This window comes from Heptranchias perlo, unplaced genomic scaffold (genome assembly GCF_035084215.1).
Source record: "Heptranchias perlo isolate sHepPer1 unplaced genomic scaffold, sHepPer1.hap1 HAP1_SCAFFOLD_1153, whole genome shotgun sequence".
NCBI lineage: Eukaryota > Metazoa > Chordata > Chondrichthyes > Hexanchiformes > Hexanchidae > Heptranchias > Heptranchias perlo.
This window is the reverse complement of record NW_027138378.1, coordinates 1-11,761: the sequence shown is the minus strand read 5'-3', so window position 1 is coordinate 11,761 and position 11,761 is coordinate 1. Positions and strand designations below refer to the sequence as shown.

General features: G+C 57.8%; 1 protein-coding gene across 1 annotated transcript; it reads right to left on the bottom strand.

The window, feature by feature from the left end:
* Positions 1-1,048: 1,048 nt before the first annotated feature.
* Positions 1,049-7,375, bottom strand: LOC137307910 (cyclin-Q-like). Its single transcript, XM_067976950.1, has 4 exons — positions 7,194-7,375; positions 3,254-3,386; positions 1,842-2,069; positions 1,049-1,616 (listed from the first exon to the last, which is right to left on the bottom strand). Exons 1-4 carry the CDS (start codon positions 7,361-7,363, stop codon positions 1,530-1,532), a joined length of 618 nt encoding a protein of 205 aa, XP_067833051.1. The 5' UTR covers positions 7,364-7,375; the 3' UTR covers positions 1,049-1,529.
* Between the last annotated feature and the right edge of the window lie 4,386 nt (positions 7,376-11,761).

Genomic DNA, 11,761 nt, shown 5'->3' with positions numbered 1-11,761 from the left:
GGGAGGGAGAGGGGAGGGAGAGCCGAGGGGAGGGAGAGGGGAGGGAGAGCCGAGGGATCGGGAGAGGGGAGGGAGAGCCGAGGGATCGGGAGAGGGGAGGGATCGGGAGAGGGGAGGGAGAGCCGAGGGATCGGGAGAGGGGAGGGAGAGCCGAGGGATCGGGAGAGGGGAGGGAGAGCCGAGGGATCGGGAGAGGGGAGGGAGAGCTGAGGGATCGGGAGAGGGGAGGGAGAGCCGAGGGATCGGGAGAGGGGAGGGATCGGGAGAGGGGAGGGAGAGCCGAGGGATCGGGAGAGGGGAGGGAGAGCCGAGGGATCGGGAGAGGGGAGGGAGAGCCGAGGGATCGGGAGAGGGGAGGGAGAGCCGAGGGATCGGGAGAGGGGAGGGAGAGCCGAGGGATCGGGAGAGGGGAGGGAGAGCCGAGGGATCGGGAGAGGGGAGGGAGAGCCGAGGGATCGGGAGAGGGGAGGGATCGGGAGAGGGGAGGGAGAGCCGAGGGATCGGGAGAGGGGAGGGAGAGCCGAGGGATCGGGAGAGGGGAGGGAGAGCGGAGGGATGGGTGGAGAGGCGAGGGAGAGCGGAGGGATCGGGAGAGGGGAGGGAGAGCCGAGGGATCGGGAGAGGGGAGGGAGAGCGGAGGGATGGGTGGAGAGGCGAGGGGAGGGGAGATGGAGAGAGAGAGCGAGGGATTGGGAGAGGAGGGGAGGGGAGAGAGAGAGAGCGAGGGATGGGTGGAGAGGGAGGGGAGGGAGAGGGAGGGGAGGAGGAGGATGAACGAGAGAGAGAGGGGAAATTAATCGAAGGTTCCCACGCCGACTGGAAAAGGCCGGCTACAGGGTGAGGGCGGGACCAGGTTCCGCTGCGATGCCGCCCAGAGCGGAATAGCCGGCTCACTATCTGGGCCGCCAGGGTGGGATACAGCGGGGCTGCCGGTATCTGTGGGACCTCACCCCCCCCCCTGGGGGGGGGCGAGCCTCGGACAAACGGGACGCAGGGACAGAGGCCGAAACCGCTCATGCACGTCACCCGACCGAGCAACACAGCGATAGAAGGACCAACAAAGATATTTTAATCAGCGGAAACACATTCAGAACAAAATCAGCAAAACGCTCGAACAAAGTGAAACGGGGAGAGGCCTCCGTCAGACAGCAGCTCAGGCCCTCCCGAGGGAGCGAAGAATGACAGAGTGAAGTCCCTCGCAGCGACGCCCATTGTCGCTCGAGGGCCGGAGTGGGATTCGAACCGACGGCCGTGGGTCCTGGAGGCCGGGGTCCGTCCTGTAGCGAGGCCACGAGAGCTTCCCTCCCGTCTCCCCCCTCCGAGACGGGAGCAGTCCTGCGTTAAAACGGTAGATTCGGCCATTTTCGCTGTCTGTGGGATCTTGCTGTGCGTCGAATCGGATCCCCCCCGCTTCGCAACAGTGCTTCGGGAACGTCCCGGGGAGCCACGTCCTCCTCGGGACCTCCCCCGCGGTCAGCGGAGGAGAGGCGTCAGCGTCCGCGGGCCGGGGAGGAGGAGGGTCTACCGCCTCACAGCTTGGCGTCCATCTCGTAGATGCGGACGATCTCCGCCACGATGGCGTCGATGATGGGCCTCGTCGCGCCCTCACTGAAGACCTGCCGAGAACGAGAGAAACAACGACGACAGCGCGTCCGTTGAGACCGTCATCGTAAACCTGCGCCCTCGAAACGTGACTCCGCGCTCCCAGAAGGAGGTATCGGGACAGGCGACCCAACGAGGGGGGGCGTCTTAAAGGAGGCGGGGAGGTTCAGGGAGGGAATTCCAGAGCTTGGGGGGGCCCTGGGCGGCTGAACGCCCGCCTGGTCGACCGTTCAACTTACCTGCCACCATGATCTCTCGGCCAAGGCGTCTCCTGGCACCTCCACTCCATAGCACTGCAGGGTGAAGTCCAGGACGGCGATGGCAATGTGCTGGGGCCTGTGGCGGAGGCAGAGGCTCCCGTGATAGCTGTCCCGTAGCAGGGCCCAAGCAGTGACCACCACGGGCGTCCGGTTCCAGGAATGGCGGTTCATCCAATTCCTCAGTGAGACCAGGTAATGCAGCAGGTACTGAGGAGAGAGGGAGAGAGGGGGCGCAGGTCAAAGGTCACGTCGCAAGCTTGGGCGCCAAAAACCCGCCCCCCTCCCCCGATTTGGCGAGACCGGACCAGGAGGTCGCGCGTCACCCATAAAGACACTTCCCTTCTATATGTGCCCCAGTCAGGAACCAGTCCAGCTTCTCCTCTCGAAGGCAGAGAGTCAGCACCAACCACGCCAGCCGGGAACGCACTCCAGATACCTTCTGGGAATAGCAGAACCGCCAAACGCCCAGTCGATTCCCACTCTCCCAAAGTTTAACCCGTGTCCCCCGCCCCTTCCCCAACCTGAACTGGGATAATCTCTCAACACCGACGCTCTCCAGCCCGTTAATTAGTTGATAGACCTCCATCAGTTTGTCTCTCCAAAGTAAATGGCCCCATCTCCTCAAGCCTTCATGAATCGCTGAGGGTCTTTAAGCCGGGCAATGACCATCTCCAAGAAGAGAGAGTCTAACCACCTCCCCTTGACATTCAACGGCATTACCATCGCCGAATCCCCCACCATCTGGGGGTCACCATTGACCAGAAACTTAACTGGACCAGCCATATAAATACTGTGGCTACAAGAGCAGGTCAGAGGCTGGGTATTCTGCGGCGAGTGACTCACCTCCTGACTCCCCAAAGCCTTTCCACCATCTACAAGGCACAAGTCAGGAGTGTGATGGAATACTCTCCACTTGCCTGGATGAGTGCAGCTCCAACAACACTCAGGAAGCTCGACACCATCCAGGACAAAGCAGCCCGCTTGATTGGCACCCCATCCACCACCCTAAACATTCACTCCCTTCACCACCGGCGCACCGTGGCTGCAGTGTGGACCATCCACAGGATGCACTGCAGCAACTCGCCAAGGCTTCTTCGACAGCACCTCCCAAACCCGCGACCTCTACCACCTAGAAGGACAAGGGCAGCAGGTACATGGGAACAACACCACCTGCACGTTCCCCTCCGAGTCACACACCATCCCGACTTGGAAATATATCGGCCGTTCCTTCATCGTCACTGGGTCAAAATCCTGGAACTCCCTTCCTAACAGCACTGTGGGAGAACCGTCACCACACGGACTGCAGCGGTTCAAGAAGGCGGCTCACCACCACCTTCTCAAGGGGCGATTAGGGATCGTCACCACAAGGAGCTGCTCCCCGTGATCCTCACCTTATGGGGGTGCTGGAAGGAAACCTGGAAGTTTAGAAGCCGCAGCATCAGGAGTTCACACTGAACCACGCTATCCCGGAGTTCCCAAAACCTATTGTCCAGCTCCAGGGGTTCGTCCTGGGGATTCAGGTACCTACAAGAAGCAAACACAGACGCAGAAACACACACGCAGACCCAGATGTCAAGGCAACACTCAGAGCAGGAGAAACGACCGCGATCGGGCCAATCCAAATTTAATTTGGTTTATTTCGATTTATTCGCCATCTGACCCTGTGCCTGCCCTGGGAGTGTTTGATGGGACAGTGTAGAGGGAGCTTTATTCTGTATCTAACCCTGTACCTGCCCTGGGAGTGTTTGACGGGACAGTGTAGAGGGAGCTTTACTCTGTATCTAACCCTGTACCTGCCCTGGGAGTGTTTGACGGGACAGTGTAGAGGGAGCTTTACTCTGTATCTAACCCTGTACCTGCCCTGGGAGTGTTTGATGGGACAGTGTAGAGGGAGCTTTACTCTGTATCTAACCCTGTACCTGCCCTGGGAGTGTTTGATGGGACAGTGTAGAGGGAGCTTTACTCTGTATCTAACCCTGTACCTGCCCTGGGAGTGTTTGATGGGACAGTGTAGAGGGAGCTTTACTCTGTATCTAACCCTGTACCTGCCCTGGGAGTGTTTGATGGGACAGTGTAGAGGGAGCTTTACTCTGTATCTAACCCTGTACCTGCCCTGGGAGTGTTTGACGGGACAGTGTAGAGGGAGCTTTACTCTGTATCTAACCCTGTACCTGCCCTGGGAGTGTTTGATGGGACAGTGTAGAGGGAGCTTTACTCTGTATCTAACCCTGTACCTGCCCTGGGAGTGTTTGATGGGACAGTGTAGAGGGAGCTTTACTCTGTATCTAACCCTGTACCTGCCCTGGGAGTGTTTGATGGGACAGTGTAGAGGGAGCTTTACTCTGTATCTAACCCTGTACCTGCCCTGGGAGTGTTTGATGGGGACAGTGTAGAGGGAGCTTTACTCTGTATCTAACCCTGTACCTGCCCCTGGGAGTGTTTGACGGGACAGTGTAGAGGGAGCTTTACTCTGTATCTAACCCTGTACCTGCCCTGGGAGTGTTTGATGGGACAGTGTAGAGGGAGCTTTACTCTGTACCTAACCCTGTACCTGCCCTGGGAGTGTTTGATGGGACGGTGTAGAGGGAGCTTTACTCTGTATCTAACCCTGTACCTGCCCTGGGAGTGTTTGACGGGACAGTGTAGAGGGAGCTTTACTCTGTATCTAACCCTGTACCTGCCCTGGGAGTGTTTGACGGGACAGTGTAGAGGGAGCTTTACTCTGTATGTAACCCTGTACCTGCCCTGGGAGTGTTTGACGGGACAGTGTAGAGGGAGCTTTACTCTGTATCTAACCCTGTACCTGCCCTGGGAGTGTTTGACGGGACAGTGTAGAGGGAGCTTTACTCTGTATCTAACCCTGTACCTGCCCCTGGGAGTGTTTGATGGGACAGTGTAGAGGGAGCTTTACTCTGTATGTAACCCTGTACCTGCCCTGGGAATGTTTGACGGGACAGTGTAGAGGGAGCTTTACTCTGTACCTAACCCTGTACCTGCCCTGGGAGTGTTTGATGGGACGGTGTAGAGGGAGCTTTACTCTGTATCTAACCCTGTACCTGCCCTGGGAGTGTTTGACGGGACAGTGTAGAGGGAGCTTTACTCTGTATCTAACCCTGTACCTGCCCTGGGAGTGTTTGACGGGACAGTGTAGAGGGAGCTTTACTCTGTATCTAACCCTGTACCTGCCCTGGGAGTGTTTGACGGGACAGTGTAGAGGGAGCTTTACTCTGTATCTAACCCTGTACCTGCCCTGGGAGTGTTTGATGGGACAGTGTAGAGGGAGCTTTACTCTGTATCTAACCCTGTACCTGCCCTGGGAGTGTTTGACGGGACAGTGTAGAGGGAGCTTTACTCTGTATCTAACCCTGTACCTGCCCTGGGAGTGTTTGACGGGACAGTGTAGAGGGAGCTTTACTCTGTATCTAACCCTGTGCCTGCCCTGGGAGTGTTTGATGGGACAGTGTAGAGGGAGCTTTACTCTGTATCTAACCCTGTACCTGCCCCTGGGAGTGTTTGATGGGACAGTGTAGAGGGAGCTTTACTCTGTATGTAACCCTGTACCTGCCCTGGGAGTGTTTGATGGGACAGTGTAGAGGGAGCTTTACTCTGTATCTAACCCTGTACCTGCCCTGGGAGTGTTTGATGGGACAGTGTAGAGGGAGCTTTACTCTGTATCTAACCCTGTACCTGCCCTGGGAGTGTTTGATGGGACAGTGTAGCGGGAGCTTTACTCTGTATCTAACCCTGTACCTGCCCTGGGAGTGTTTGACGGGACAGTGTGGAGGGAGCTTTACTCTGTATCTAACCCTGTACCTGCCCTGGGAGTGTTTGATGGGACAGTGTAGAGGGAGCTTTACTCTGTATCTAACCCTGTACCTGCCCTGGGAGTGTTTGATGGGACAGTGTAGAGGGAGCTTTACTCTGTATCTAACCCTGTACCTGCCCTGGGAGTGTTTGATGGGACAGTGTAGAGGGAGCTTTACTCTGTATGTAACCCTGTACCTGCCCTGGGAGTGTTTGATGGGACAGTGTAGAGGGAGCTTTACTCTGTATCTAACCCTGTACCTGCCCTGGGAGTGTTTGATGGGACAGTGTAGAGGGAGCTTTACTCTGTATCTAACCCTGTACCTGCCCTGGGAGTGTTTGATGGGACAGTGTAGCGGGAGCTTTACTCTGTATCTAACCCTGTACCTGCCCTGGGAGTGTTTGACGGGACAGTGTGGAGGGAGCTTTACTCTGTATCTAACCCTGTACCTGCCCTGGGAGTGTTTGATGGGACAGTGTAGAGGGAGCTTTACTCTGTATCTAACCCTGTACCTGCCCTGGGAGTGTTTGATGGGACAGTGTAGAGGGAGCTTTACTCTGTATCTAACCCTGTACCTGCCCTGGGAGTGTTTGACGGGACAGTGTAGAGGGAGCTTTACTCTGTATCTAACCCTGTACCTGCCCTGGGAGTGTTTGATGGGACAGTGTAGAGGGAGCTTTACTCTGTATCTAACCCTGTACCTGCCCTGGGAGTGTTTGATGGGACAGTGTAGAGGGAGCTTTACTCTGTATCTAACCCTGTACCTGCCCTGGGAGTGTTTGACGGGACAGTGTAGAGGGAGCTTTACTCTGTATCTAACCCTGTACCTGCCCTGGGAGTGTTTGATGGGACAGTGTAGAGGGAGCTTTACTCTGTATCTAACCCTGTACCTGCCCTGGGAGTGTTCGATGGGACGGTGTAGAGGGAGCTTTACTCTGTATCTAACCCTGTACCTGCCCTGGGAGTGTTTGATGGGACAGTGTAGAGGGAGCTTTACTCTGTATCTAACCCTGTACCTGCCCTGGGAGTGTTTGATGGGACAGTGTAGAGGGAGCTTTACTCTGTATCTAACCCTGTACCTGCCCTGGGAGTGTTTGATGGGACAGTGTAGAGGGAGCTTTACTCTGTATCTAACCCTGTACCTGCCCTGGGAGTGTTTGATGGGACAGTGTAGAGGGAGCTTTACTCTGTATCTAACCCTGTACCTGCCCTGGGAGTGTTTGACGGGACAGTGTAGAGGGAGCTTTACTCTGTATCTAACCCTGTACCTGCCCTGGGAGTGTTTGATGGGACAGTGTAGAGGGAGCTTTACTCTGTATCTAACCTTGTACCTGCCCTGGGAGTGTTTGATGGGACAGTGTAGAGGGAGCTTTACTCTGTATCTAACCCTGTACCTGCCCTGGGAGTGTTTGATGGGACGGTGTAGAGGGAGCTTTACTCTGTATCTAACCCTGTACCTGCCCTGGGAGTGTTTGACGGGACAGTGTAGAGGGAGCCACACCAGGACAGTGAGCTGACGGCTTTACCTGTGACACACATTGATAATGTCCCGAGCCCTCAAGTGTTGTTCCTCCACTTTGCCGGCCAGGTAGATTGACGCCATCGCCACCAAATACGGGTCATAGTTCTGGACAGACGTTTCATCAAAGAATCTGTGGTAGATGGTGCAGGCTGAGGCCATGGGCACTGAATGCATTCCCAGTTTGATCCCTGCAGACGGAAGAGGAAGGCCCGGTCAAAACAGGGTTCATAACGCGGCCGTCCGCAAACACGACCCAAAACCACCTTCCCATTTTCTCTCCTAAATTCGTAGGGCGCAGCGCCCTCCGGAAACAGCCGGCGAGTGTCGGCGGGCTGTTCAACTGTGGGAGGCTTCACAGCCGAGAGAGCGAACGAGAGAGAGAGAGAGTGAACAAGAGAGAGCGAATGAGAGAGAGAGAGGGAGAGAGAGCGAACGAGAGAGAGAGGGAGAGAGAGCGAACGAGAGAGAGAGGGAGAGAGAGAGAGAGCGAGGGAGAGAGAGGGAGAGAGAGAGAGGGAGAGAGAGGGAGAGAGAGCGAACGAGAGAGAGCGAACGAGAGAGAGAGAGAGAGGGAGAGAGAGCGAACGAGAGAGAGGGAGAGAGAGAGAGGGAGAGAGAGGGAGAGAGAGCGAACGAGAGAGAGCGAACGAGAGAGAGAGAGAGAGGGAGAGAGAGAGAGGGAGAGAGAGCGAACGAGAGAGAGAGAGAGAGAGGGAGAGAGAGCGAACGAGAGAGAGAGGGAGAGAGAGAGAGGGAGAGAGAGCGAACGAGAGAGAGAGAGGGAGAGAGAGCGAACGAGAGAGAGAGAGGGAGAGAGAGCGAACAAGAGAGAGAGAGGGAGAGAGCGAACGAGAGAGAGAGAGGGAGAGAGAGCGAACGAGAGAGAGAGGGAGAGCGAACGAGAGAGAAAGGGAGAGCGAACGAGAGAGAAAGGGAGAGCGAACGAGAGTGAAAGGGAGAGCGAACGAGAGAGAAAGGGAGAGCGAACGAGAGAGAAAGGGAGAGCGAACGAGAGAGAAAGAGAGAGCAAACGAGAGAGAAATAGAGAGCGAACGAGAGAGAAAGAGAGAGCGAACGAGAGAGGGAGAGAGAGCGAACGAGAGAGAGAGGGAGCGAACAAGAGAGAGAAAGAGAGAGCGAACGAGAGAGAGAAAGAGAGAGCGAACGAGAGAGAGAGAGCGAACGAGAGAGAGAGAGCGAACGAGAGAGAGAGAGAGAGAGCGAACAAGAGAGAGAGAGAGAAAGCGAACGAGAGAGGGAGAGCGAACGAGAGAGAGAGCGAGAGAGAGCGAACGAGAGAGGGAGAGCGAACGAGAGAGGGAGAGCGAACGAGAGAGGGAGAGCGAACGAGAGAGGGAGAGGGAGAGCGAACGAGAGAGGGAGAGGGAGAGCGAACGAGAGAGGGAGAGGGAGAGCGAACGAGAGAGAGAGGGAAAGAGAGCGAACAAGAGAGAGAGGGAGAGAGAGCGAACAAGAGAGAGAGGGAGAGAGAGCGAACGAACGAGAGAGGGAGAGAGAGCGAACAAGAGAGAGAGGGAGAGAGAGCGAACAAGAGAGAGAGAGAGGGAGAGAGAGCGAACAAGAGAGAGAGGGAGAGAGAGCGAACAAGAGAGAGAGAGAGAGAGAGAGCGAACGAACGAGAGAGAGAGGGAGAGAGAGCGAACGAGAGAGAGAGGGAGAGAGAGTGAACGAGAGAGAGAGGAGTGAGAGTGAACGAGAGAGAGAGAGGGAGTGTGAGCTAACGAGAGAGAGAAAGGGAGAGAGAGCGAAAGAGAGAGAGAGAGGAAGAGTGAACGAGAGAGAGAGTGGGGGGGGGAGGGTGCGCGAACGAGAGAGAGAGAGAGGGAGGGAGGGAGCGCGAACGAGAGAGAGAGAGAGAGGGAGGGAGGGAGGGAGGGAGGGAGGGAGCGCGAACGAGAGAGAGAGAGAGGGAGGGAGGGAGGGAGCGCGAACGAGAGAGAGAGAGAGAGGGAGGGAGGGAGGGAGCGCGAACGAGAGAGAGAGAGAGAGGGAGGGAGGGAGGGAGGGAGCGCGAACGAGAGAGAGAGAGAGAGGGAGGGAGGGAGGGAGGGAGCGCGAACGAGAGAGAGAGGGAGAGAGGGAGGGAGGGAGGGAGGGAGCGCGAACGAGAGAGAGAGAGGGAGGGAGGGAGAGGGAGGGCGAATGAGAGAGAGAGAGAGAGAGGGAGGGCGCGCGAACGAGAGAGAGAGAGAGAGAGGGAGGGCGAACGAGAGAGTGAGAGAGAGAGGGAGGGCGCGCGAACGAGAGAGAGAGAGAGAGAGGGAGGGCGAACGAGAGAGAGAGAGAGAGTGAGAGAGAGAGGGAGGGCGCGCGAACGAGAGAGAGAGAGAGAGGGAGGGAGGGAGGGAGGGAGCGCGAACGAGAGAGAGAGAGAGAGAGGGAGGGAGGGAGGGAGGGAGCGCGAACGAGAGAGAGAGAGAGAGAGGGAGGGAGGGAGGGAGGGAGCGCGAACGAGAGAGAGAGAGGGAGGGAGGGAGAGGGAGGGCGAACGAGAGAGAGAGAGAGAGAGGGAGGGCGCGCGAACGAGAGAGAGAGAGAGAGAGGGAGGGAGGGAGGGAGGGAGCGCGAACGAGAGAGAGAGAGAGGAGGGAGGGAGGGAGGGAGGGAGCGCGAACGAGAGAGAGAGAGGGAGGGAGGGAGGGCGAACGAGAGAGAGAGAGAGAGTGAGAGAGAGAGGGAGGGCGCGCGAACGAGAGAGAGAGAGAGAGGGAGGGAGGGAGGGAGGAGCGCGAACGAGAGAGAGAGAGAGAGAGGGAGGGAGGGAGGAGGGAGCGCGAACGAGAGAGAGAGAGAGGGAGGGAGGGAGGAGGGAGGGAGCGCGAACGAGAGAGAGAGAGAGGAGGGAGGGAGCGCGAACGAGAGAGAGAGAGAGAGGGAGAGGGAGGGAGGGAGCGCGAACGAGAGAGAGAGAGAGAGGGAGAGGGAGGGCGCGCGAACGAGAGAGAGAGAGAGAGGGAGAGGAGGGCGAACGAGAGAGTGAGAGAGAGAGGGAGGGCGCGCGAACGAGAGAGAGAGAGAGAGAGGGAGGCGAACGAGAGAGAGAGAGAGAGTGAGAGAGAGGGAGGGCGCGCGAACGAGAGAGAGAGAGAGGGAGGGAGGGAGCGCGAACGAGAGAGAGAGAGAGAGAGGGAGGCGCGAACGAGAGAGAGAGAGAGAGAGGGAGGGCGAACGAGAGAGTGAGAGAGAGAGGGAGGGCGCGCGAACGAGAGAGAGAGAGAGAGAGGGAGGGAGGGAGCGCGAACGAGAGAGAGAGAGAGAGGGAGAGGGAGGGCGCGCGAACGAGAGAGAGAGAGGGAGAGAGAGGGAGGGCGAACGAGAGAGAGAGAGGGAGAGGGAGGGCGCGCGAACGAGAGAGAGAGAGAGAGAGAGGGAGGGAGCGCGAACGAGAGAGAGAGAGAGAGAGAGGGAGGGAGCGCGAACGAGAGAGAGAGAGGAGGGAGAGGGAGGAGCGCGAACGAGAGAGAGAGAGAGAGAGAGAGAGAGGGAGGGCGCGCGAACGAGAGAGAGAGAGAGAGAGGAGGGAGGGCGAACGAGAGAGAGAGAGAGAGAGAGAGGGAGCGCGAACGAGAGAGAGAGAGAGAGAGAGAGGGAGGAGCGAACGAGAGAGAGAGAGAGAGAGAGGAGGGAGGGCGCGCGAACGAGAGAGAGAGAGAGAGAGAGAGGGAGGGCGAACGAGAGAGAGAGAGAGAGAGAGGGAGGGCGCGCGAACGAGAGAGAGAGAGAGAGAGAGAGGGAGGGATGGAGCGCGAACGAGAGAGAGAGAGAGAGGAGAGGGAGGGCGCGCGAACGAGAGAGAGAGAGAGGGAGGGAGGGATGGAGCGCAACGAGAGAGAGAGAGAGAGGGAGAGGGAGGGCGCGCGAACGAGAGAGAGAGAGGAGAGGGAGGGAGCGCGAACGAGAGAGAGAGAGAGAGAGAGGGAGGGAGCGCGAACGAGAGAGAGAGAGAGGAGAGGGAGGGAGCGCGAACGAGAGAGAGAGAGAGAGAGAGAGGGAGGGCGCTGCGAACGAGAGAGAGAGAGAGAGAGAGAGGGAGGGCGAACGAGAGAGTGAGAGAGAGAGGGAGGGAGCGCGAACGAGAGAGAGAGAGAGAGAGAGAGGGAGGGCGAACGAGAGAGAGAGAGAGAGAGAGAGGGAGGGCGCGCGAACGAGAGAGAGAGAGAGAGAGAGAGGGAGGGCGAACGAGAGAGAGAGAGAGAGAGAGGAGGGAGGGCGAACGAGAGAGAGAGAGAGAGAGAGGGAGGGAGCGCGAACGAGAGAGAGAGAGAGAGGGAGGGCGAACGATGAGAGTGAGAGAGAGAGGGAGGGAGCGCGAACGAGAGAGAGAGAGAGAGAGAGAGGGAGGGCGAACGAGAGAGAGAGAGAGAGAGAGAGAGGGAGCGCGAACGAGAGAGAGAGAGAGAGAGAGGGAGGGAGCGCGTACGAGAGAGTGAGAGAGAGAGGGAGGGCGAACGAGAGAGAGAGAGAGAGAGAGAGGGAGGGAGCGCCAACGAGAGAGAGAGAGAGAGAGAGAGAGGGAGGGCGAACGAGAGAGAGAGAGAGAGAGAGAGAGGA